Source organism: Apis cerana, linkage group LG8 (assembly GCF_029169275.1).
Source record: "Apis cerana isolate GH-2021 linkage group LG8, AcerK_1.0, whole genome shotgun sequence".
NCBI classification, from domain to species: domain Eukaryota; kingdom Metazoa; phylum Arthropoda; class Insecta; order Hymenoptera; family Apidae; genus Apis; species Apis cerana.
Window position 1 is genome coordinate 11,667,825 of NC_083859.1, and position 26,755 is coordinate 11,694,579.

General features: G+C 25.2%; 2 protein-coding genes and 1 long non-coding RNA gene across 6 annotated transcripts in view; 2 read left to right on the plus strand and 1 right to left on the minus strand.

The window, feature by feature from the left end:
• Positions 1-19,272, minus strand: part of LOC107999985 (broad-complex core protein isoforms 1/2/3/4/5) — a 32,261-nt gene extending 12,989 nt beyond the window's left edge. Inside the window, exons 1-6 of one of the 2 annotated variants that reach the window (XM_017060079.3) lie at positions 18,864-19,270; positions 17,395-17,589; positions 16,958-17,212; positions 16,271-16,406; positions 15,999-16,112; positions 822-13,573 (exon numbers count right to left, since the gene is read on the minus strand). In XM_017060079.3, coding sequence (XP_016915568.1) covers positions 13,098-13,573; positions 15,999-16,112; positions 16,271-16,406; positions 16,958-17,212; positions 17,395-17,589; positions 18,864-19,052 — 1,365 coding nt within the window. In that variant the 5' untranslated portion in view covers positions 19,053-19,270 and the 3' untranslated portion in view covers positions 822-13,097. Of the gene's footprint in view, positions 1-821; positions 13,574-15,998; positions 16,113-16,270; positions 16,407-16,957; positions 17,213-17,394; positions 17,590-18,863 lie in introns of those variants that run through there. The other variant, XM_062078992.1, reaches the window with a different exon arrangement.
• LOC133666633 (uncharacterized) lies at positions 18,852-19,669 on the plus strand. The gene is made up of 2 exons (XR_009831035.1): positions 18,852-18,993; positions 19,270-19,669. It is a non-coding gene; the product is annotated as an uncharacterized LOC133666633 (long non-coding RNA).
• A 1,153-nt stretch (positions 19,670-20,822) lies between these two features.
• LOC107999995 (trafficking kinesin-binding protein milt) overlaps positions 20,823-26,755 on the plus strand; it is a 28,618-nt gene continuing 22,685 nt past the window's right edge. Inside the window, exons 1-3 of one of the 3 annotated variants that reach the window (XM_017060102.2) lie at positions 20,823-21,003; positions 22,322-22,397; positions 26,387-26,594. Coding sequence is in view for 2 of the 3 variants with exons in the window: in XM_028667749.2 (XP_028523550.2) it covers positions 24,044-24,238; positions 25,301-25,390; positions 26,387-26,594 (493 nt within the window). In the remaining variant the exon portion in view is untranslated. Of the gene's footprint in view, positions 21,004-22,321; positions 22,398-23,392; positions 24,239-25,300; positions 25,391-26,386; positions 26,595-26,755 lie in introns of those variants that run through there. The other 2 variants (XM_028667749.2, XM_028667750.2) reach the window with 2 other exon arrangements.

Below are 26,755 nucleotides of genomic sequence, written 5' to 3' on the forward strand. Positions count from 1 at the left end.
GAGACACGTGATATCAATTTTTCAATGTATGTTGCTCGTAAAAACAAATACATGGGATCTGGTTTAGCAAGTGCGAAAAGTTTGAGAACTAGTTTAAGCACATTACACGTGTATATAAACTTTAAATATCGAAATCACGTTTATACCAAGTGGAAACGGAAAACAATACTTCGTTAGATTAGTAAGTTTCAATCTCGAAATGCAAATCCAATCAAAGCTTGGACCAAAAGTTTCGAGATAAATATATTACTGAAGGAAACAGTTAGAAACAACGATATGTTCCATTCCATCTTTATCCTTTGTATAAAAGTAACTGGAAAAATGTTTATTTTATGATGATAAAATAAAAAAATAAAAAAAAAGTTGGGATAAATAAAAAATAATTGATATATTTGTATAAAGAGATCATTCGTGAAATGATACCTTCGAATACGTTTAAATACAAACATAAAGAGAATAATTTTTTTTAATTGCAAAAAGGAGACAAATTCCAATCAGAAAGTGATTTTTTCTTAATTAAAGAGCAAAAAAAAACAGAGAGAAAGAGAAAGAGAAATGAAGAGGGCAGAGTGGGAAAAAAATATTCCTTTGTAATTATCACTTGAAAATACGCCCTTCGCTTCTAATACCTAGTTTCGATATCCTTTGTGTTCAATCGACTAATCGATCGTTGATAAATTACAGATTTCTCGACAAAGGTACATCTGTTTTCGGTAACGCCATCTTCCTTTTTTCTCTTCATCAACCCAAGTTGAACATATTCATTACTGCACTTCGTCGTTAAAAGTTATTTACTTTGAAAGGCAATTTTTGTAAAAATGTAAATTTATATAAACTGATTTATTTATAAGAAATACTTGTCGTGATGTTATAAATTATTTTCACACAATGAGATCGTTCCTTCTTACATTTCATCCTTCCAAACTTAAAATTAATAATTGAATTTGAAACTTGGTTATTTTGTTTCGTAAAAAGTATTTAATTGGAAGTGAGCAAGTAAGTTAAACTATATGCCGTAATTGTTATTGTAAGTTGTAGCAAATATTAAAAGTCGTATAATTATTACGTCGTTACGTTCGAAACGAAATTGCTCGATTACACACACACACACACGCGCGAAAAGGCGTGTATTCACCTTAGAAGAGAAGTTTCGTTCAAAGAAACTTAAAACGATCTTATCACTTATGTACGTATATATATATACAATTATTCGAAAGGATAAAATAAAATTAACAAAATTAATATATATTTTTATATCGATCTTGTTTATCCTTGTTTTAAAAAAATTTCGATTCATCGTTGTCGAGATTAAAAATCGAGTTTAAATTCGAAAAACGTAAATAACATTTTTTTTTTTTTTAGGCGAAAATATAATTTAATCATCGAAATTGAAATTAAAGCGGTCGTACGTAATTTGTAACACGATTTGATTTAAATTTTTTTAATCCAAGCTTTTCTTTGGCAAATAAACAGAATTAAAAACAAAAGAGCATAAAATAATTAATAACGAAGATGCCGTACAAATTTGAATATCCTTTATTCACCGATATCTTCGCGCTGATAATCGAAAGGTTACAATCAACCGGTGGATTAAAACACCGATACAAATAAAACGCATCATGATTTTTCAAACCACGAGAAAATTGCTCGTGATATCCGTATCGATATTTTCAATCTCAATGATTACTTGCTATATAAATATCATCTATCGTTTCGATTCTTCGAAAAAAAAAAAAAAAAGAAATTCTTTCGAGAAAAGTGTTTTTTCTTTTTTTACGAGTCTCGTTTACGTTTGTCTTTTTTTTTTAGATTCGAAATGAAAATTCAAGCACGAATATAATATTGCCGCGCGAATAACACAACGATAACTTTGTTAATTAATTGTTGGATGATGCTTTATGCGCAATTGTTTGTAATTTGGAGAGAGAGAGAGAGAGAGAGAAAATATCGAGAAAAATATAAATCCTCGAAAAAACACGATTTTTTTTTTTTAATAATCTTCACGATAATTATTAACATTTAATCGATAACTTTAGGCGATAAAATAAAATGACAGTATCGAAACGATGACGCGTTAAAATGTAATTATTTCTAGAATTCAATTCCTCCATAATATAATAGTTTGATATAATATATTTTGATGATCAAATATATAATTTTAAATATTACTCTTTTTACATTTAATATCGTAAAAAATGTATCGCATAATGTATATGATGTTATAATATGTCGAATTAAAGATACAAAATAGGATAGGGCGATAATAAAAAGTGTTACTTTAAGGAACATGTTGTGTCATCGTGAACAGCATCGAATGTATCGATCGAAGATACGAGAAAAATGTGTTCCAAACATCGGGCATTCGTCCTTTGTACGACCCTTCCTCCTCCAATTTGAAAACATTTTTCTAACATCTTGATTACATACGTACGTTAATATCGTGATAATATAATATAATCTGAATCGACATATCGATAAATTAGAAAAATATTACTCGCAAAAAGGAATCATCCAACAAATATTCACACACACACATATATATATACATACATACATACATATATATATATATATATGTTATTAAAAATAAAAAGAAAATAATAATAATAATAATAATAATTGTCGATAGATCATTAATAATCAGTCGTAAAACTAAAAGGAAAAAAAGGGAAAACGAATTTCCTTAAATATTTACACTCATTTCTTTTTTTACACGAATTGGATTTAAAAAAAAAAATGCGACACAATTAAATAAAATAGGAACATAAGAATAACGCGAGAGATTTGAACAATTTACAATTATTAATCACGCGTTTAACAAAAATTTACAAAAGGAAAAAAAAAATATGTTGATAAACGTTTATAAAATTCCTTTCGAATATCATTTATCATCAGATATATATATATATATATTTTATTTAAGTATCGCGATAATTCTTTTCCTCGATCGATAAACAAACTTGAAGAGACAATTAATTAATTAATTAATTAATTAATTAGTTAATCGCACGGACAATTATATACGGGAAAGGAACTTTATCGATCAACTTTTAAAACTATTTGCGATTAAAATCGTTTCCACTTAACCCACGTCTATGTATTTCTTTCACAATAAATAATTAATCCTCGCACTGTGGACGAAAATGAAATCGACGTCCAAAATGTAGTTCCTTTTTCTTCTTCTTTTTCTAACGTTTCATTAAAATCGTTTCGAATATCATCGATTAATTATTTATCGTTCACAATTACTCATGTAAAATATAAAATGTTTTACACTTTTTTTTTTCTTTTTTTTTCCTTTTTTTTTTCTTTTTTTCTTTTTTTTTTTTTTTGCTTAAACGTAAAAACTTTAAAACTTAAATTACATTTAAGTTAAGAAATAACAATTAGAAAAATACGTACGCATAGGATATTTTATTGCGATAATAATAAACGAAACGCGTTCACATTACATCTCAACCGCGAAAGATTCACACGATTGTTCTCTTATCGCGCGGTTTAATCCGTGCAGATAATCGTTCGAGCCTTTTTAAATTAAAAAAAAAAAAAAAAAAATCAAACGATAAACATTCTTAAGAAAATAGAAAAATAAATTCAAATCAAAACGATATTAAAAAAAAATATCAATCCGTATCGTATCTTATGGAAAATTATTAATATCGATAACGATATTGAAGAGAAAAAAAAGGATATTTAATCGTTCGACGAAAAAAAATAATTTATTTACAATTTACACTTTTTAAGTAAAAAAAAAAAAATAAAATAAAATAAAATAAGAATAACAAAAAAGGGGGAACAATTATCTGTCCAGATAAACTTCTAAGTACAAAAATTTTAATTTTTTTTTTTTTTAATTTTTTTTTCTTACTTCTCGTTCGCATTAGCGTTTTCCTTTTCTTTTCTTTCCTTTTTTTTTTTTTTTATAGCGAAGAAAGAAAAGGAATCGATTATTCAGTCGTTTCGTGTGAATAATTATGAAATCGTTCTTACTTCGTACGTTCTACGTCACTCGGGACAGTTTACATAATAATAATAATAATAATAATGATAATAATAATAATGAATTTCAATAAATAAATTTACTTAAGTTAAAGCGTGTGTGAAAAATTTCTACATCGGAAGCAAATAAAATTCGAAGAAAATTCCAAAAAATTCGTTTCCCTTCCGTATTATATACACATATATGCGAAAAGTTTTTTCCGTTTTGAGAATGGGAAAATACATAAAAAAATTTCAATATTCCAATTCCTTATTTTTCCCTCATGGTTCACCTCATGCATTCACCCCTTGTAGAAATTTTAGAAATAATTACAATTTACGGATAAGTTTTTCTTTTTTTTTTTTTTTAATCTATTATTCGGAATTTTCTCGTCGATTCGTTTAATTATTGGAACGAGCTGCTGACTTGATAGATTTTTTGCAAACCCCCGTTAATAATCTCGAAAAAATATCTCCTATCTTGAATTTCACTTTTTCGTTTTTTAAATATCTTTTTATTTCTATCTAATCTCTCGTCACTTTTTCGTGATTTTTTTTTTTTTGCTTCTTCTTTTTTCCATAAAAATTCCACCTAATCTCGTTATTTACTTCTCGCAACATCGGTTTTTTTCTTTTCTTTTACTTCTATTTTGCAAAAAATCTATAAATCTAAATCTAGTCGAGTTTTTTTTTTCGTAAAAATTCTACAATCTAATTTTTTATGAGTTTTCGGTAAAAATTTTTTGAATCTAATATTTGTATTTTTTTGCAAAAATCTGGGATTACAATATTTGCAATAATTCCTGCAAAACTTTTTTTTTTAAAAGGCTTATTTAAGATATCTGTTATTATTCCTCTCGTTTGAATACATAGCAGTTGCAAAAAAATCGTGAAATTCTCGCTTTCTTATTTTTTCTTTTTTTTACAACTTCTAAAATTTATATGTCCTTTATTTTTTTTTCCTCTCTTCTGTCTGCAAAATACTTTTGTCTATAAAGTTATTAAAGTAAAGTTTTTCTTTTGCAGAAATTTGAAAAACATTTTCGTTCTTCTTCGTCGATCTCTTTATATTATAATAAGAATATTATTAATTTTTTTTTCCTCTTTTTTTTTTACTCTCCAGAGAAACACGTATATATCTTTTTTTAATCAGTTTTTAAATCTAACTAAGACATAAAAATTTTTCATTGCTTTTATCCTTTCCAATCTTGTCTTTTTTTGAGGGGTGAGGGACGCTTTTATAAAGATTTCGAATTTTTCTTCTTCTCCTTCTTTTCTGCGATTAATCATTTTCAAATATTACGTATATCTTACTTTCCAATTTTTTCTTTTTTGCAAGAAGTACAGTAGTCCCTATTTATTGCAAAAATTTTCAACTTTTATAATCCTATTCTAAAAAAAAAAGTTACGAAAAATTATTTGCAATCATGTATCATCATCATCATCATCATCATCATCATCATCATCATCATCATCATCATTAAATATCATCATTAAAATAACACGACGTGCCTTATTATTAACCCACTCACTGTCACAGTGTATTGTTTCAACGCAACAACGATAAGAATTTTAAATCATGTTGCCGAAATTGGAAATTTTTAAATTTTCTTAAATTCGTCGGGAGAAAAGTCAATGAATGATTTCACATTTTTCTACGAAAATATCGTCGCGGAATGTTTCTCGTGATGAAAAATTTGATTGAAATTTTTTTTGTAGGGAAAAGAGAGAGAGAGAGAGAGAGAGAGAGAGAGAGAGAGAGAGAGAGAGAGAGAGAGAGGGCGAGGGCGGGAGAGGGAGAGGGAGAGGGAGAGAGAGATTTTCCCCAAGTAGATTTGCAAAAAATGTTGCGCTACGTCAGTTTGGATTCTCGTTCGGTGATTTTCGTTACATTCACTGAAATTCGCAACCGGAATCTTATTAAACGCAGAAAGCAATAATATGTACAGCTCGATACTATTACTTCGCATAATGTTTAATAACGTTACTTTTTTTAAGAGATAAATATCAATGATATTTTTAGATAGATATTTTATTCAGTAGTGGTTTAATCCATAAGCAAAAAATTGTAAATGCCTCGCTTCTTCGTCTTTTTCCAGTTTTTTTCTTTTTTTTTTTTAAACAACGATTAAAAAAAAAAAAAAAAAAAAAGACACCGAAATCAATTCTCGTAATTTCGGTTCTCTTCGGTATCGAAAATCGACCAATCGTAACCGAGGAGTTTAATTTAAGAATATTTATTAAAAATTAAATTTATAATCACGATTATATCGTCGATATTTAATCGAGATTAAAAATATCGGTGATACGGTTGCTTTTTTTTTTTATAACCAAACAGGTTTTATGCCAATAAGAGAAGATAAGATGTACATTTCGTTAATTTAAATTAATATATAATTATATATCTTTTATATCAAAATATAAATTACGAACGAAATTGTTTTTAATCACATTTCCATGCTTCTTATTGATATTATTATAATCGTAAATATGAAAATATAAAATTTGTTATCGAAAACAATTTAAAGTAAGAATACTTTTTTTTTTCTTTTTTTTCTACAGAAAGTATGCAATATTCGGATAATAATTTATAATTTATAATACTTTATAACACATTTCTTCTATAGATGCAATAATTTTATACTGATGCAATAATTAAACCGATCTATATATTTTAATTCGTTTCAGATATAAGAGGCAATTAAGTGAAAAAAGTTTTTAATTAAACTTCGCGTAAAAAAGAGATAAGAACATGAAATTAGATCTAATTTAAAATTTAAAAGAAAGAAAAGAAAAGGAAGAAAAAAAAAATCAGATTAAATAGCAGATTATTAGCTTCTATATAAAAGACTCGCCTTATCGGAATATTTAGATAAATGCGATTGATAATGAAAAATTGCATTATTAATAATAATAATAATAATTCACAATCTTCACACAAGAAATACACAAATTATCGAGAGAATTGCACAAAAGTTGCATATATTCCTAGTTGCGTTCCCATTTTAATACTGATGCACTAACTACATACATATCTACGCTCGAAAAATTGCACTATCGACTACATCACCTTTACAATTATAAAAATCACTATTAAAAAATATAGTGAAATACTGGTCGTTCGAATACGCTATCGAGTAATAAAAAATATCTTACATTAGATACGAAGAATGGTAGATAGACGTTTCAAAGGGAAGGGGAAGGGGAAAGAGAAGAATGAGAAAATGAAGGAGAAGACGATAATGACGGGCAGTTAAAGGAAGGAAGGAAGGATGGAGAAAGAGAGATAGAGAGAGAGAGAGAGAAAATTAAGAAATATGAGATTAACTTGTAGTAATATTCGTAACTAGCAAGTTTTACGGTCGCAATTTCAGTGAACTATATCTTTTCTTCCATCTACCAACTTCTTGCACCGTCGATTTCTATTCTCGAAAATTTGTTTTCTCTGTCCTCGCATCGCTTAGAAGAACGAAATTTTCTCTATCTCGATTCGATTACGGTCTATTGTTAAAAAAGAGAAAAAAAAGAAAGGAACTTGAATTTTTTTTACTTTCGTTCTTCCAACCAAGTCACTTTCTCGTACTTTTGTTTACGAAGAAAGAAAAAGTAACGATTTTTTCACAAAAAAAAAAAAATACGAGAAAACTCTATTTTTTGACACATTCTACAATTCTTCGCGAAACTTCAATTTGACTAGATTTTTTTCATTCTTACGAATAATTAAAAGAACGCTAACTACTATTTTTTTTTTCCTCTCTTTTTTCTTCTTCTCATTAAGAAATAGGAAAGCTATTATAACAACCGAACGAGAAACCACTTTATATCCCCTTTAATTAACCCTAAGTCTAATTTTACGATTAATCGCTAGCTCTCGAGTATACGAATCATTTGTAATTTACAATATGTACAACAATTAAGCAAATGCACTTTCCTCGAAAAGAAAAGAAAACTCGGATGAATGAAGAAAGAAAATAAAATAAATTTTTCGAGTCGAAAAATTCGTTTCAACAACTTATCTCGATACATTTCGAGATACAATTATTACGTTTTCGAATAAATAATAATATTAATAATAATAATAGAAGTAGTAGTAGTAATAGTAATAGTAAAAAATGTACAAATAAAATCGATTAACGAATAAACGGGAATGTTAATTATCCGTAGCTACTCGTCGAATCTTTGCTTTACATGTTTTTTTTCTTTTTTTTTTTTCTTCTTCTTCTTCTTCTTCTCTTTTCGTTTCGTTTCTTCGACTTGACTTGAAAAAGAAAATATATACCGTTGAATCGAAAATCAGAAAGTTCACACAGCTTTCGAATCGAAACCTGTATATATATATATATATATACTCGAAATTGTACAAAATTATCACAATTTTTAAGAATTTTCTGGAATTATCCGGATAATTTCCCCTTCCCCCCTTTTTTCTTTTCTTTGCCTCTTAATCTTTCGTTTAATCTTTCGATAAAAATTTTGTTGAAATTTCTAAAAATTCCCGAAAAATTTCCTCTTTCCGAATCTCAAAAATACCTTTTTAATTCTCGCGTTCGCATCCCTCCATCTTCAGATTTCTCGTTATATATTTCACTCCTTAAACTCGAACAAGCGTTTCAACTTTCCAATTTTCAAATCGCCCACCGATTAAAAGTGTGTATAATATATAAATATATACACATAAAAAGAAAGAAAGAAAGAAAAAAAGAAAAAAAAAAAAAAAAAATATTCAGGGAATGAATTCTTTGCGAAAAGGTGCTTTCTCCAGACTTAGACGTTTCTTGAGATAATTGAATTTTTCTGAATTTTGTCATTTTTTTGTCGTTATTAATTATCGGTTATTGATTATTCGGCGGTTTGGGTTGGAAAAATGGAAAAACTGCATCATCTGTTGGAATGTTTCAATCAATCAATTAATCAATTAATCAATCAACTAATAGGCTGATCATATCATATCACTTTTAATGCCCAGCGAATTAGATTGCGAGTTAGAAAAAATGAATTCCCTGTAATTGTCTGTATCGTATCGTTTCCTTTTGTTTCCAATCATTATCGATTATCTGTTGAGCTTCTTTAACTCTTTCTAATGTAATCTCTAACTTTATGGCTCGCTGTTTGATTCTGGCTATGTGCTTTACGTGTGTGTGTGTATGATATATGTATATGAACATGATTCTCGGTCTAGGGAGCCAATCGATCCGTTATTTTCATAATAAAATATAATAAATAATCAATCTATCCATCTACGATGCGTCTGTAATCTTTCTAATAATTAACTCCAAACAAATTTTTTTACGTTATCAAAAAATTTAAACCGACCCAAGAGATAGAATTTTAAGATTTAAAAAAGATCGATCGATCCACGGTTACGATAACGCGGGAAGCGTGTATCAGCATCGATCGATGGAACGTAAGTAAAAATTTCGTTATCGAAGTTCGAAGAAATAATGAAATATTTTGGAAAATTTTTTCGTTAAAAAAATTATTAATAGTTACGAATTTACGCGATAAGAAATATTGGAAAAATTTCGTCGATTTCGAGTAATGATAAAAAAATCTTGATAACAAAAAAATTAACGCACGAGGATTAGAAGAATAGAAAGAAAGAAAGAAAGAAAGAAAGAAAGAAAGAAAGAAAGAAAGAAATAGAAATATTAAGAGAGGAACCATAGACCGAGGTTTGCAACAGGCTGTCTGTACAACAATCTTAATAACATGATATGCAACATTTATATTCTAATCTTAGAGTCAGTTATAAACTATGCGCTGGGCACGAAGCTCTCTATTCCACGCGTTAAAAAACGAATAGAAAAACCTTCGGAAAAAGTGCGTAACAATAAGAAAAAGAAAAACCCCGTCCACATACGAGATGAAAAAAAAATTGGAATCAATTGTTTGTTTGTTTGTTTGTTTGTTTCTTTTCTTTTCTTTTCTTTTTTTTTTCCATCTCTTTAATTGTGGTTAATGAGTCTGGCGTTTTTTTTTTTTTCAAAAATTTGATTCGTCGCAGTCGTTGCGATCCGGCACTATTGTAAAACGGTATGTAAATATACTTATTATAATAATATATAGCTGCATCTGTGATTTGATTGTAAATCGTGAGGTAAGGAGCCTGTGTGAATGGCGCGATCAACTCGAGAAATATTTCGACTTTCTTTCAACTCGGAGTCTATAAGTTAAATTTCCAATAATTTTGTAATTATTCGACGAAACTGAAAGAAAAATACAAGTAATAGAAGATAGTAAAATTTTTTGAATTTTATAAAAAAAGAAAGAAAAAGAGGGAGAATGAAAGAAGAAGAAACGATCATTTGATCATTGAAATTATTCATTAAAAAAAAAAAAAAAAATTTGAATGAACCGAAGGATAGAAAAAGAAGTTGAATAATACACGACTTAAAATTTCTATCGAAACGAAAATAATTATCAAATTATTGAAAATTTTAGACTCTGATGTAAAATACATAGCGAAAAATTTGTCGAGGACATCGCGGTCACGGAACTATTGTCATCTGTAAAATATAATATAAAAGATCCTGAGTTGTACTGTGTGGTACTATGGCTATGGAGTTCGGCGGTGTCCGAGATGGTTCTTCGTCTTTTCTCTTTTCTCTTTAAAAAGATTCAAATACGAAATGTAAGTTTTGCAAAAAAAAAAAAAAAGAAAAAAAAATTAATATCGAACGATTACGAAGTAAAATATAAAATATTTTTTATATATTATCGTGGACTATATGTTATTTTGAGATACTGACAAAATTAAATTATATATATTAGTGCAGCTATATATATTATATATATATATATATATTATATATATATATATATAGCTTTTAATTATAATCAATAACTTAAAATAATAATGTGAAACGTAGAAGCATGTTCGTATTTTAAAAAGTTATATTTGAAAGAAAAATTACTAAAAGGGATAAAAAATAAAATATAAATTTATTAAAAATATAACCTTAAAAATTGTTGTAATTATAAAACACCGTTATACAACTATAAAACGTTGATAAAAGAAGGAAAAATTAATTTATTTTTAAAAAATTGTAAAAGAAAAAAAAATTATAATTATATTTATAAAATAATAAATTATTAACGATATTTTACGAGAATATAATATTTTAAAATTTCGAATATATATTCGTTAAAATAAAATTTAAAAAAATAGAATAATACTATCATTTAATAAATTAATTACATCGTTTAATGCGAAATCAAATATTTCTTGATTAAAAAAAATTACGTATAAAAAATTACGTAAAAATTACGCAGAAAAAAATTGAAAAATTAATTATTTTTTATAAAAAAAAATATAGAGAAAAGTGATAAATTTAGCTCTATAATATCACGTTAGAGCGTATTATAAAAAGAATTTGCAAGAAAAAGCCATCTCGGACACAGGCCTCTTATAATATATTAAATTCAATCTGCTGCATCACGGTGGTTTCCCATCGATAACTGTCAATAATAAATCCTCTGTAAATCTGCTTGAGCTGTAAAATCGGTTGGCTGTCTATTGCACCGTTAAACTGCTACGCGGTGAAAAATATATTATAATATGTTCGTACGTCATCCTGGGAGTTTCTGTGCGTGTCACCCAGTCGTGTGACGCAATCAATAAAGTAAATATAATCCTCTGTAAGAATATAATATCGTTGTAAATATCTGTAGTCTGTATAACACTGTATAGCATCAAATAAAACAACAAGTTATCCTGGCTCGCGGAATAATCAGTACGAGGTGGGATGGCTGTTCCACTTGCGGCGATTATTTGTAATTTCTCTCTTGTTTCTTCTTTTGTTTAAGGAATATTCTCGCTTTACCTTACGACGAATAGGCACGGCACCTTTTGCGAGTTATGTCCTTTAAGGACTATTGTTTCATTAGTTATTTTAAGTCACCGTGAAAAGATTATTTTATCGAGTAAACTGTGCTATGAAGACACGAGCACAAAAATAATCTTAGCATCGCTTCGTTAAAAGTCTTTAGAGTAAAATTTACATATTTTGCTTATAAATTTTTATTTTAATTACTAAATATTAACGTTAATATTCATTTATTATTAATAATATCATTAATATAATGATATTATTAATATTAATTACATCTATTGTTATTCTTAACCAAAAAAGTCTTGTATTTCGTTTTATAACAAAAATCGAAATATAAAATTATAAAAAGATATTAGGAACTACTGAACAAACTAGGAATGCAGCTCTTATATGTAGAATATCAATTCAATCCGAGATAAAATTTTAGTTATTGTTTCAAATTACGTTAACAAAATTTTTGTGCATTTAAATCATAAAAATACTATAAATATATTACAACGTATATTTTAAATGCATTATACTCTTTAACAGATAAAAATAATATTTATATTTTGATAAATATGAATATTATTCAAAACATAAAAATTTTATATCTTTTAATACTGTCGCAATTATTTTATATGTAATATAAATATTACACATTAATTTATTAATATACTATTTAAAAAATACTCATTGCACATTATCATTATGCACAAAATAATAGCTGCACTTTCTAATCTATTATCTCTATATATCTAAATACAACTATAAATAATAAGAAATAAGATGATGTTATAAATGTAATAATAATAATACAAATAATAAGAACAGCACAAATTTAAAAAAAAATATCGTCTTTCGATAATAAATTTCATTCTACCTATTAAAATTGCTTAAATTAATATGCTTTACATTCTACTCTAAAGACTTGATCTATTATTGTACTATATCTACTTTGAATAAACATAATATTTACAACTTTTCAATTAAATTTTTATGTGAAATAAATTAAAGCAAAAATATGCTTATTAAAAATAGAAATAAACGATTTCTAAATTTGAAAAAACTCTTAAAAAATAGTTAGTATTATGAAAAATTTTCAATGTGAAAAATTCTATAAAATTCTCTCTAGATTATTATAAATTGCTCTTCGCATCACAGCACAAACTCTTAATCTTTTCACTGCACCTTCTTTCGAAAGACTATATTAAACTCCATCTGGAGATTATTGTTGCCAGGAAATACTGGCTTTAAGCCTACTCAACCAAAAAACTATCACAAATGGGCCGAAGAAACTAAGGCGCATTAGTGGTATGCAGTATCAAATTGCATGATACTGCTTTGAAAGTGCTTTGATTCGGCATTGGTCTGATTGACCTCATAAGCACCATCTTGGAATACTCTTGATTTGTTTTCCAGAGTTACTGTAGCTGTACCCTCTTCCATAGAAACTCTAGGCACAGGAAAAGGTTTAACATCTGTTTGTTGTGCCTGGATTTGTAGATGAGTTTGCGCTCCAGCTTGTTGTTGCGCTTTAGGTTGTTGTTGTTGGTAGATTTCTTCCTGGCGATGCCTGTCTGCCACGCTGAGCTCATGGAAACTGACCAGGTGGCGCTTCAGGTAGAGCTTGGTCTTGAATGGCTTGTTACAGAGGGGGCATGTGACACTCTGAGGGTTGTGGATCAGGCGCATGTGCTGACGCAGGTTCGACAAGTTACTGTACATGCGGTTGCAGACAGGACAGGGGCGTGGGTCCAGCGAGTGCAGTTTGCGTAGGTCAGCTGCAACACACACACAACTTGCTCTAACCCGGTAGAGGCAGCACGGAGAAGGGAGTTAATTCTCTTGTTTTGTTTTATTGAATGGATTTATGGGTGGGGTCTCCGATTTGCCAGCCACCACCGGACAGCAACAACCAGCTAAGAAACCCTAGCCGCACGACTATTATATGCTCTACCGAATTTAGCAATGGGATTATTTTTAAAACTTCAAATAAACTATTATTATATATAATCTTTTATAATTTGAAAATATAATTTGAAAAAACATCTTTTTCTTTATAATTTTTTATATTTTGATCAGATAAATATTTATAAAAATATCTCTAGAAAGACAAAAATATTTTATTGAATCTAATAGCATCTTACATATTTACATATTTATATCGTTCTCTATTTCAGACATATAAACTTTTAATTAAATAAATATAATTTGTTATCTTAACAACTTTAATTAAATTTTGATAAATAATATAGTTCAAAATTTTTTATAACTTTAACCTTAAAATAACCTTAAAATAATACTTTATTACAAAAACAAATCTTTTTCAATTCATAATTATCTTCTATAATATAATATAATATATAATTAATAAAATAAAATTTGTTTATTTTATAAAAAAAGAACAAATAAAATGTGATCCCATTACTATTGTCGTGCATACAACGATATCGCGCGTTTATTAGCGCGCACACATCGGAGACAAATGGTAAGCGTGTGTTATTGGAACATGAGGCGTGAGAGCTCGCGCTGCATCCTCCGAGATTATTATACAATCGTTTCTTGACAATAACACCCTTTTACGTTTAAAAATATTCACTTAAAACATATAAGTTTCATTAATTTAAAATCTTATATTATTATTGTCACTATTATTTTGAAAAAATTTTTATATATAAAAATAAATAAATAAATAAACACAAATAACTTTTATGATTATATCATATATAAAACTTTTTCAATCTTGTTTATATTGTAATCCATATTACAAGCAATTTTTTATTAAAGTTTATAATAATAAAAATAATATTTAATCATTTAAATTCAAATAGTTTAATTAAATTAATTATAATTAAAAAATTATAATTAAAATAAAAAATAATAAAAATATATTATAATGATATATATTAAGAATTAATATTAAAATTTCAAAAATAATTAACTTTTGTTAATCAATTATTATATATATATATGTACGTATTATTATAAACCACGAATTTTACCACATAATATGATTAGTGAAGCCAAAGATATTAATTTTTTTTAATTACAACACCGTAATTAAATACTGACCTTAACCAAAAAGCTTATAACAAAATTTAGTATTAGCCATCGGTTTGCTATATGTTTCAAGTTAGGGTGTTCTGCCATGGGACATAAATGAATACACAGAAAAACAACACCAATTAGATGAAATATAAAATATTATAAGAAGTAACACAAACATAATAAAAAAAAAAAAGTTGACCACAAATTAATATACTTGATGAAAATTATTGATATTTTAATGTTAACATTTTATAAAAAATGATATACTTTGAATGAATATTATTTAAAATTAAATTATAATTTTTAAATTAAATTGATATGCTATAAAATAAAATTATTCAGTATTTATTTCCAATTGGCGTAGCTTCTAAAGGACAATAACGGAAAACATAGAAGCAACGGACAGGCAACTTTACCAGACGGAGGGATTTGTTTTTCTAAATCTAAATATTTTCAAATTATTATTTTTTCTCTTTTCTCTAATTATCTAAGTTTAAAATCTAAAGTTTTATTATCTAAGTTTAAAAGTTATAAATATTTTTAATTAATTTTAGAAAAACTTTTAACTAAAAAATAAGACAAAAAATAAATATAATTATAAAATAAAAAATATATAATTTATGTATATATATTATATATAATATATAAAAACAGAAAATAACGCAAATTGTATCAAATTTTCTTTTTATAAAAATTAATTTATACAAAATTTGTTATAACTTTTTATATCACCTCCAACTCTGGCAAATAATATAAACAGGTAGAGAGCCCGAATATGTACACGCAGCTGACTTTCTCACACAACAGCCGCAAACTGCACTCCCCTGGATAAAATCAGAAAATCGCCTCCGAGTGTCAAATGTCTCTTCTTCTCCTTTCTCTCTCCCTCTGCCTCACTCATCTACACATTCTTCACTCTATCTTTTTCACACTCTATCATACATACATTATTTTTTTCTTTCTTTCCCTTTCTCTCCTACCGCCTAGCAAGAGCTACCGAGCTACACGAGCTTACCATTTCAAACCGAGGCTCTCCTTCTCCTTCCTCTTTATATTCGCATCCAAAAAATTCTGTCCGACATGATCGGCTAGGTTGTTGCTGTTTGTAATGGTGCTCGCACTACTAAAAAATTAGGGTTGGGACGGGCAGTCACTTACCTTGCTGTTCTTGATTTAACTCCGTGTTTCCAGCATGAGATGGTCCTGGCATCCCACCTTCTAATGATCCACCACCCCCTCCACCACCTCCTCCTCCTCCTCCTGCTCCTCCACCTGGAAAAATATAAATGTTTAAAATTTATTTTGTATGTACTAAAATTATCTTAAATAAAATAAAAATAAAATTAATTTTATTTTATTTTTAAATAAATTTGCACGTAAATTTAATGTAAATTAATTGAAAAATGAATTAAAATATTATTTAAAATTACCTTGATAAGAAGGTGGATAAGATGGCAAAACTTCCATGCCACCATCAAGGCTAAGAAAGCCACTTGGCAGTGTGTTGACTTCCTGCTTTGGAGAACAATCATCATCGCTTCCATATTCTGGTAATTCTATTTTTGGCTAAAATACAAAAATTTCTGTAATTATTTTTCTCAAGAAATAATTATTTATATTATGATTATTTTGAACTATTATTAATTATGATTATTCTATAGCTTATATATATCTGATTATTATAGATTATTATTATATATTCTACGATATAATGATTGTTAATAACATACGTTATTTATTTATTTTAGTAAAAAATATAAAATTATAAAAATAAATTGATATTTTTATTCTATATATTTTCATAAATCAAGATTGGTATTTTATTTTTAATTAAATGTTTAAATGTTTAAATATTTTCTTATTATTTGATCATATTTTGTTTTATAGTAAATTATCAATAAAGTTCATAGTATAATCATAATAAATTAAATATAAATATAAATACAATAAGATCCAATATCTTTTAAAAAAGTTAAAATTTTGTTTGTAATGAATTTATAATATGTGAAGTTACTAGACTATGTTGTATTTTATTTCTTTATTATAAACTCATATATATATATATATATATATATATTAACTGATAGATATAAAATTATGAAAGAAATCAAACCAACCTCAACAATATCGAGATCTTTATAACAGTCAAGTTGAACCTGTGGCTCAATTAATGGCCGTGTGCGTGGTGTTCCAGATGCACAGGCCGCCGCAGCTGGTACTGGACTAGATATTTGAGGCGAATCACTTCGTTTGCACAGCCTTTTTAATGGTGGAGGACTTGAGGTTGGTGGAGTTTTACTACGCTCCTCCTCTAAATTTGGTGAGATCAACCCACGACCATTTGATGCATGTATATTGTTTGTCTTCAAATGCTAAAAACAAGCAATTGAAATTATAGCAACATATTTTTAAAATGATTCTTAATAAAATAAAAAGATTCTTAAAAAATTCTTTTCTTAAGATAACTAAGATAAGATTCTATTAATTAATTATTATTACTAATTTAAATTACTACAGGAAACAAATTTTAAATTTGTTGCATTTTAAAACAAACCTTTTCGTTGTTGTGCTGATTATTTTGAGAGTCAGTGAGGCCACGGATTTGCAGAGACTCAGCAGTTCTTAAAAATGTAGGTAATTCTGCTTGAGATATGTTAACCTCTCCAGCATACATGAATTCCAAAAGTGACTGTAGATGTTCAAATTCCACATCACGCATAAATATTATCGGATGCTTGCATGGATTTGTCTATAAATATATAATTAATATAAAAAATATTTGTTTAATAAACAAAAAGTATAAAATATTTTGTATGTAATTTATATTATATTTATAACAAATTTTAATATTAAAATTATAACTTTAATTTATATTTTAATTATATTTGTTTTTTAAATTTTAATTTTTGAAACTATTATATACGAGTTTATTATTATATTATTATAAATATATTGTATATGTTTATTCTCAATTAGTGTTTTTTAAAACATAGAGTTCATATTAATTTACTATTTAGATTATAATATAAAATCAAAAAATTTTAATTAATATATAATATAATCTTATTAATATATATATTTTTATAAATACTATAATAACATGCTATTATATTTCTATTTTACTTAATATTAAAATTAAAAAAAATTAATAACATGATTTTTTTAAGAAACTTTAAAATTATATTAATATTAAATTTTAATAGTTTATTCATTTTGACTTATTTCTCATAAATTATATCATTTTGTTTTCAATATGTTAAGATATTATACAAATATAAAAAAGTGAATTATGTATTTAAATATTTTACATAAATATAAAACAAAGTTATATATTTGAAAGTAAAAACAATATATAATTAATGTCTAAAGGAATAAAAACTAAAAAATTTATTGTATACAAAATTATGTAACTAAATTAAATTACTACTAAATTATGAAGGAAAATATAAATTATGAAATAAAATATAACTTTTTTCTTTTAAATTAATATAAAATTATAATTTTAAAACTGTAAGTAAATAATATATTTATGATTTTTTAATGGTTGTTAATAATAATAAATCTTTTTAATAAATATCATAAATGCATTATTATAATATGAAAAGTATTAAAATCAAAGTTATGTACTATTGCCAATAAAGTGGATTTGTAATTACTTTTTATTTTAATTGTTAATAATATATGCATAAATATATATTAGATATGGATAATATATTTGAAATTTATCTATCTATATTTATATAAAATCCTATAAAATAAATTATGATTGATTACTTAAAAATAAATAACATCCAACAAAATGTCCCATGCAAACTATATATGAATATATATAGGTACATTACGACATACTAGTAGGTACAGGAGATGAATGCATGGGAATTATGAATAAGAATTTTTATTTCGACCATGTCCAAAGTAAAGCATGAGTCTCAAAGAAGGTAAGAATGATCGGTTGAGGGGAAGGGAGGGGGGAACATCGAACAACTAGCACCGAGAGAAGCAAGGCGGGGAAGGTTTTCTAACCTTGAACAACTCCTTGAAGTAAGGGCTGCACGCGGAGAGGACAACCTTGTGCGCCTGGAGACGCCTACCATCGCAGGCTAAGGTGACATCAACGAAGTCCTCGTCATCCCTGAGGGCCTCGAATTGGCTGGTGATATTAGCTTGAAAGTTGTTCCAACGCAAGCAAAACTGCTGCTGGCTATCCGTCATTCTCCTCGCTCGACTCCCTTCGACCTCCTCTCTCTCCCTCTCTCTTAAACCGAGAGCCCCCCACCACCCACCCTCTGTCCGTCTCTCTCTTACTTTCACCTTCTTCTACTTCTATCTTTTTTCCTCTTTTTCTTTCTTACTGATGGCTGCGTTGTTCTTTCTTCGTTGCACACTTTGACTTCTCAAGTGTATCTTTCTTTGTCTTTTTTTCTTGCAGGAGACACTTTAAAAATTTTCGAAAGATATAGAATATGAAAGATTCATTGAGACGAAGAGGGTGAGGGTGGTTTCGCAGGTCAGGCCTGTTTTACTGCACCCTCGTGCTACTGATTTGAGATGAGGCTCTCATTACTCTGGAAAAAAATGGCAGGTGCAAAAAGTGCAATCGATGACTGAAGAGGAGGTGTGTACGTGGGGAGAATCGATAGACGGCTTACCAACATTAAGAGATAAATGAAGTATATATTTGATGTATAGTAATTTTTATATATATATACATACATATGTGTATATATGTATATATATATATATAATATTTTTACATTATATTTATTTTAATTTTCTTAAACATATAAAAATTATTATTATTTTCAATTATATTTTAATTAATACATTGATCTACGTTTTTCTTTAAAAAAAATTTAATCCTATCAAGTTACTAGAAATATACCTAGATATTTCTATAATCTTTTTATTTTTTCCTTTTTTTTTTTATTAAAATAATATTATATATTTTTAAAACATAAAATTAAAGAATATATAATTGAAAAAAATTTATATTAATGTTTAATACGAATAGTATTAATTATTATTAAATATTAAAAAATTAAAAAAATATATAAAATATTTCATAAAAATTTCAATTAAAAATGCAAAATATTAAATTGATATCTAGTAATTTTTATTAAATTTAAAGCAAATCATTTTTTAAGATAATCGATATTTTTACTAATTTATCATATACTATTTGATTAAAATATATATGCATATATATTCAATAAACTGAAAATTATAAAACGCATTAAAAAAATTATAAAAAGACTGATAAATTAAATCTTTTATTTTTTTATTTTATTTCATTATTTTTTCAATATATCATTTTTAATCCTTTTAACATTTAATTATTAAAATTTACAAGAAAGAAATTAAAATATTTAAAAATAAAATTCTACATATATTCTTTCATATGTACATATATATATATATATATATATATATATATATATGAACTTTTCATTAAATTCTAAATTTGTAAAATATAATACTTTTAATGCTTATGTGATTAAAACACAGGAAAAAAATAAAATTGTTAATATTAAATAAATATTATGAATCAATAATACTTCATTTCATCATTGTTTTAATATATTATTTTTAAATATATATTGTTAATAAAATATTTTAATTATAATAAAATGTTTTCACTTTAAGATTAAATGAATAAATATACAATATATTTTATATATTATTATAATTATATATATATATGAATATTTATTATATTTAAAATTAAAGTGTAATAGATAAAATTAATAAATAAATATATTCGTAATCATGTAATAATATTCTAGTATTAATCTCTTATAATATAAAATATATTATTATTATCTTATATCTTTAAAATTTATACATATTGTGAAGAGCGAAAATTTTAAATTTCTAATTATAACAAAAAAAGAAAAAGAAAAAATATTTCCGTGATTACAGAAAGTTTCTCCAATTCCCGTCGTATTCCAGATTAAACTAAATTTTACCACCCGTTATATGATCGTCTTCGTAGCTTCGAACTGTTTCGGGCCGTCATGGACGCCCGAATTTTATTCGTAAAATAATTTTTTTTTAAATTTTTCTCTCATTTTATTGAGATAAATGTAATAGATTTTACAAAAATATGATAATTCCAAAAAATTGACAGCTATGTGACACAAGTAAAAACATGTCAGAAAGACAGGTAAGTCAAACTTTTCCATTTTTTTAAATTATAATTTCTTATTTTTTTAGTATATCATTCTCAGTTTTTAATATTTTATCATTAAAATTTAGCAGAAGAATAAATTAATATATTTAAAAATAAAATTCAATGCAAAAATTGTGATCATTGTTTTTAACCTCGTTTTGAAAGGTTACTGCGGACGACTCAATCGATACATTGTCCTCGAATTTCGTTTTTCTGACTAACAACAAGTATAACAAATTAATTGTCAATGATTTGGAAATTTTATTATGATTGTGAGTGTTTTTTATAATAGTGAAATTTTCTTTTGTTTTAATATGTATATATAGTGATCGAGAAATGATTGTAACCTTCTTTGGGTTAACCTTTCAAATGAGTTTCTTTTATATTTTGTTTGATGCAGGTGAAATTTCATTTATATTTTTTATTCACATATCTTTTAGATTTTAATTTTATAGGATGAGATAAATGAAATTATTTTAGAATGTTCGTGTATATCTTTGAATATGAAATAATTACATCCTATTTAAACCCTATTTATTAGAGGTTTCAATGTAATTAAAATATAAAAATTAAAAGAATTGTTTTATTTCTTTTTATTAAGATATGAAATATTTTAAAAATAACATATAAAAAAACTTGTCTTAAAAATATATTTAAAATACATAAATGTTAATTATATTAATTTTATTTATTAACTATATAATAAATTTATATTAAATATTAACACAGTTATATTATATGATACAAATATAATTTTTTATAATAAAAAATTGGGTAAAATTATAATGTAAAAAAATCAAAATATATTTATAAAATTTTGTATTAATTTTATTTAATTTTAATTTGTTTTTTTAAATCCAAAAATATTCCAAAAATATTTTTATTGATTTTTTTTATCAAAAAAAAGATAATAAATTTTTATTATATTTTATCATATTAATATCAATTGAAGTTATTTAAATTTTTTGATATATTAGTTAAAGATACAATATTGAAATATATTTATATTTCAATTAAAGTTTTATTATGTTTAAGCAAATTTAATTTTAATAAAAATTTAAATAATAATTTTATTATAATTATATTATAAGATATTATTAACTTTATGAATATATTTTATATTTAATATAATGTTTTTTTTTAATATTTCTTTTTGTTCTATCATTTTAAAATATTATAAATCTGATAATAAATGAATTAAAAAAATTAATTTATATTTTTTATTTATATTATGTTCTAATAAAAAAACATTAAAATGAATTTGTTTGTTAAAATACATCATAATTGTATGTATTTTTTTTTATGTTTTCAGAATTTATTCAGTGTGTTCTTTTGGTGATCATTTGTGGTTTCCTTATTGGAAACCAAAAATTTTATACTACGTCACGGTGAGTTTCTAAATAACTTCTAAATTGATTATGTAACTGTCAACCATTAAAGTAACTATTTAATTAATTAGCTACTTTTAAATAATTTGTTTTCTTAAAATTTAATTTTATGTAATGCATAATATTTTAATAAAATGTGCTATATTTTATTAAAATAATTTTCTTTTTAATTATCATTATAAAAATATTTAATGATTACATCATTACAACATTTTTATATGTGATAATTCTTTATCAAAAATTTCAGTATTTATGTAATGTGCTTTATATATATGCAATTTTATACAAATAATTGTTAACCAAAATAATATATTACAATATACAAAATTATAATTATTTAATATAATATTCTTATATAAAAAATGTTTTACATATAATTAAAGATATTTCAGAAGCATGTCTTACCTTTTAATGAATAAAATAATTCTTGTAATTCTTTTTGAATATAATACACAAATTGTGGTTCTTAAATGGTTCAGTGTAATATTGGTTACTAATAGATTAACCTAACTGTTACACCATATCAGATAACAGTTATTTTAATCTGGATAGACATAATTATCTTAAAATTAGAATTGTACAGCCTTTGGAAAAAAAGCAGAACATTAAAAACTATTTTTTTATGTATATTTTGTTGTATAATGAGCTATGTTAATTTTTATAACTTATTTATAATATTCTAAATACTTTTTCATTCATTATTTATAAGATAATATTTTATAATATTTATGATATGTCTAATTCATTTTTTGAATTTTGTATCGGTACATTTCTTTTTCTTTTTTTTTCTTTTCTTTTTTTTTTTTTTACATAAATTTAATTATTATTTTTTAAAATATTTTTATCTTTCATAATTTATATAATAAAGAATGTAAATATATATGTGCAATTTCACAAAAATGTGTTAAAAAAATCTATTTGTTTTTGAATATGATTGTACATACAGTTTTTATCAACTTATGTCAAATGATAACGAGAACGGAAAAAGACAGTTTAATGTGTGAGGATCGAGGTGTTCAGAAGTTATTTAAAAGTTGTCAAGTTTCGCAATATCTGAAAAATCATTCGTTTTGCCTTATGATTTTATTTAATTATTTATATAATTTTTAATTTATGACAAAGAAATAAATATTCAATTTAAAATGAGATCTAAGTGAAAGTTCAGTATTTTTTGAAAATTATTATTTTTATCCAATTTCTTATATGAATATCATATTAATTTTTTTATAAACATATAATTAAGAAATTTTATTGTAAATATCGATCTAACAAATCTTTATTATCAATTTATATTCCGAATAATTCGAAATCAAAAAAACAAATACAAAAGTATATTTGAATTAGAATTTAATAATAATAAATAATTAAAATAATAATAATAATTAATTAAAATAATATGAAATAGACAAAAAAGTTTCTTAATCATTTTTTTTAATTTTTCATTATTTTTGTTGAATAACTGAAAAAAATTGATTTTTTTTTTTATATAATTTTTTTTATATAAAAAAAAAAGATAATCCTATCTGAAAAATACAAATAACACAACGAATAGTAGTTTTTATGTCGAAAATCGGACAAACGTGTCGTGAAAAATATTCTTGGAGGTGATAATAAAATTTTAAAATAAAATAAAATTTATATTAAAAATGTTGCTTAGAGGAATTGCATTTGCGGAAGCAAGACGAAATTCCGCTAAACGTATTCTAAAACCTCAAAATTCAATTTGTGAAAAGGATAACGCTGAATTGACTTACGATGGAATCTTTCAATGTAATTTTGGATCAATGGCAAATTCGTATTCGCAATCAGTCGGTGGATATAGTCCGCCTTCTCTTTCTCTCGTAAGTTTTTTTTTTTGTAATTAAAAATATCTAAAAACAGTAAAGATAAACAAATTTTGCAGAAAAACGTGAAATCGAACACATCCACTAATTGTGAGACCAAACACTAATTAAATGTTTTGTTATTCTTATATTGTATGAATAAAATTCTATAATATTGAACATTGAATAATGATAGAATTTTTTATAATTCTTTAAAACAATAAAATTGGTAAAGGTTACATTTTAAACATAGATTTATTTGATTAAATTATTTATGGAAAAAAATCAAAATTAATATTTATTTAATATATGTATGCATGCAATATTATTATATTATATATTTATATTCCTATAATAATATAAAGTTAGTGGCAAAAGGTTTTGCTTCATTTTCATCAAAAATTTTATTTTTATTCAAATAAAATATTATTAAATTTTTCCAAAAATTTATGGTATTCTTTGTCAAAAGAATTGAAAAGCTATTTTAATATTATCTTATATGAAATAAATTTTATATTATTTTATATAAGTCTCTACATAATTTATTTCAATAGAATTATTTTATCCAATTTATTATAATATAATTTTATTTTATACTGAAATCTTTTCTTATCGATTAGATATCGTAACTTGGTATAATTATTTAAATTTATTTTAAAATAATTATTTAAAAAATTACAACAGAATATATATATGTTACATATAAAATAATGTATACGTGACATTTGCAATGTACACCAAAGAAAAGTTCACATTTATTTTCTTTGGTCTTATCAGAGCGTGATAAAATATCGTTGATAAAATCAATCGAAAAATTTTTTGCTGAGTATTTTACATATATAATTACGAATTAATAATAATCAATAGAATTTTTATTAAAAAATTAATATTATATAAAAAGAAGGGGAAAAAATTAAAAATGAACACATACATAATTAATGTAAACCAGTAATGGTAAGATATTGAAATATAATAAAATATATTGAAATTAATATAATTCAATTCGAAAAATAATACCAATTCAATAATGCTGAACGTAATGAAATATCTTATATATTTTATTTGAATGTTTCGCTCAAGTTAGTATTTAATGGAAACATAAGGCACATGTGTAACGTGAACTTGATAACTGAATACAGTACACTGGATGCAGCACATATGCACTTTTCGGTATTAATAGTTTGAATTCGTTCTTTTATTCCAACAACGCTTCATCCTTACTTAAATTCAATTTGCAGTCATTAGTATCATTAGAATAAAATAGAATTTTAAAAACTTGCAAATATTTAATTTTTTTATCTTTTCTTTTTTCTCTTTTAATTTTAATTTACACATTCTGTAGAATTGGAATCATGAAAATTTGTTGTTATTGTTAATATTATACTTCAGCTTTTTTCTTTTTTATTTTTTAAAAATTCATTTCGTAAATAAAAATCATTGTGTATCATGTTAATCTTCTATTTTTATTTCATTACTATATTTCTTAGGAAAATTACTCATTGTAATACTATTTTATATGTCTCAAATGAAATAGAAAATGTAATTTTAAAATAAATAATTTCTTTTTCAAAAATAACAGTTGAAAACATATATAACGTTATTTTGTATAAAAATAAGAAAAAAAGAGAAAGAATCTTTTATCAACTATTATTAACTAGTAAACTTTTTCGAATGTATAAATTCTTTTTCTTCATTTTATGAAAATTAAAAAATAAAATTCTAAAAGTAATTAATTAAATTAGTTCGAAATATTATTTTCTGAAAATGATTTTAATGATTAATATCGCAATTTAACTTTACTTATTATCCTTAATTATCGTTCGTAAATTAAAATTAACCAGCTACACATCGAACAAAAGGTTAAGTTAACTTTTAACATGAGACATGATACGAAAGATACAGAATACAAACATAAACGTTTGAATCGAATCGCGAAATTTCATACATATACATTAATTGGACGATAGCTGATAGATTCGATAGAATCGTTTTGCTGTAGTGGATACATCTGTCAGTCCGTATCGTACAGTGCACGATTGGTCAGCGAATGTATCGGTTATTTCCGTTTAAGGAAATAAAGAAGTGGTTAAGAATGAAAATAACGTAACGTGTTTTTTTTTTTTTTTTCTTTGCTTTGTTTACTCGCATGTTTCGTCGACCATGAAGGAAGGTGAGACGATATCTTTCGTCGCCACAGCGTCCAAGCTGGCCGCCGTGGAGGATGCCGCTTCGAAGGGGCCCGAGGCTTCGATTCGATCGAAAGTCTCGCCCAAGGCAAGGGCCGCCCTGCAGGCCCTTCGGTCGCCAAGAAACAGAATATCAACACCTCTTACCCCTCCTCCAACGACAACCAAAGACGTCGAGACCATCACAGGTTAGTTTTCTTTGACCTCGTTGCACATGGTATTGATATTACTGTGGATCATCCCATAATACCGTTTTAAAAGACCAATTTTAATCATTTGTTATAAATTTATTATAAATTTATGATTTTTTTCAACTCATAGGCAACTCAAGACAGAAGTATTTTCCCCG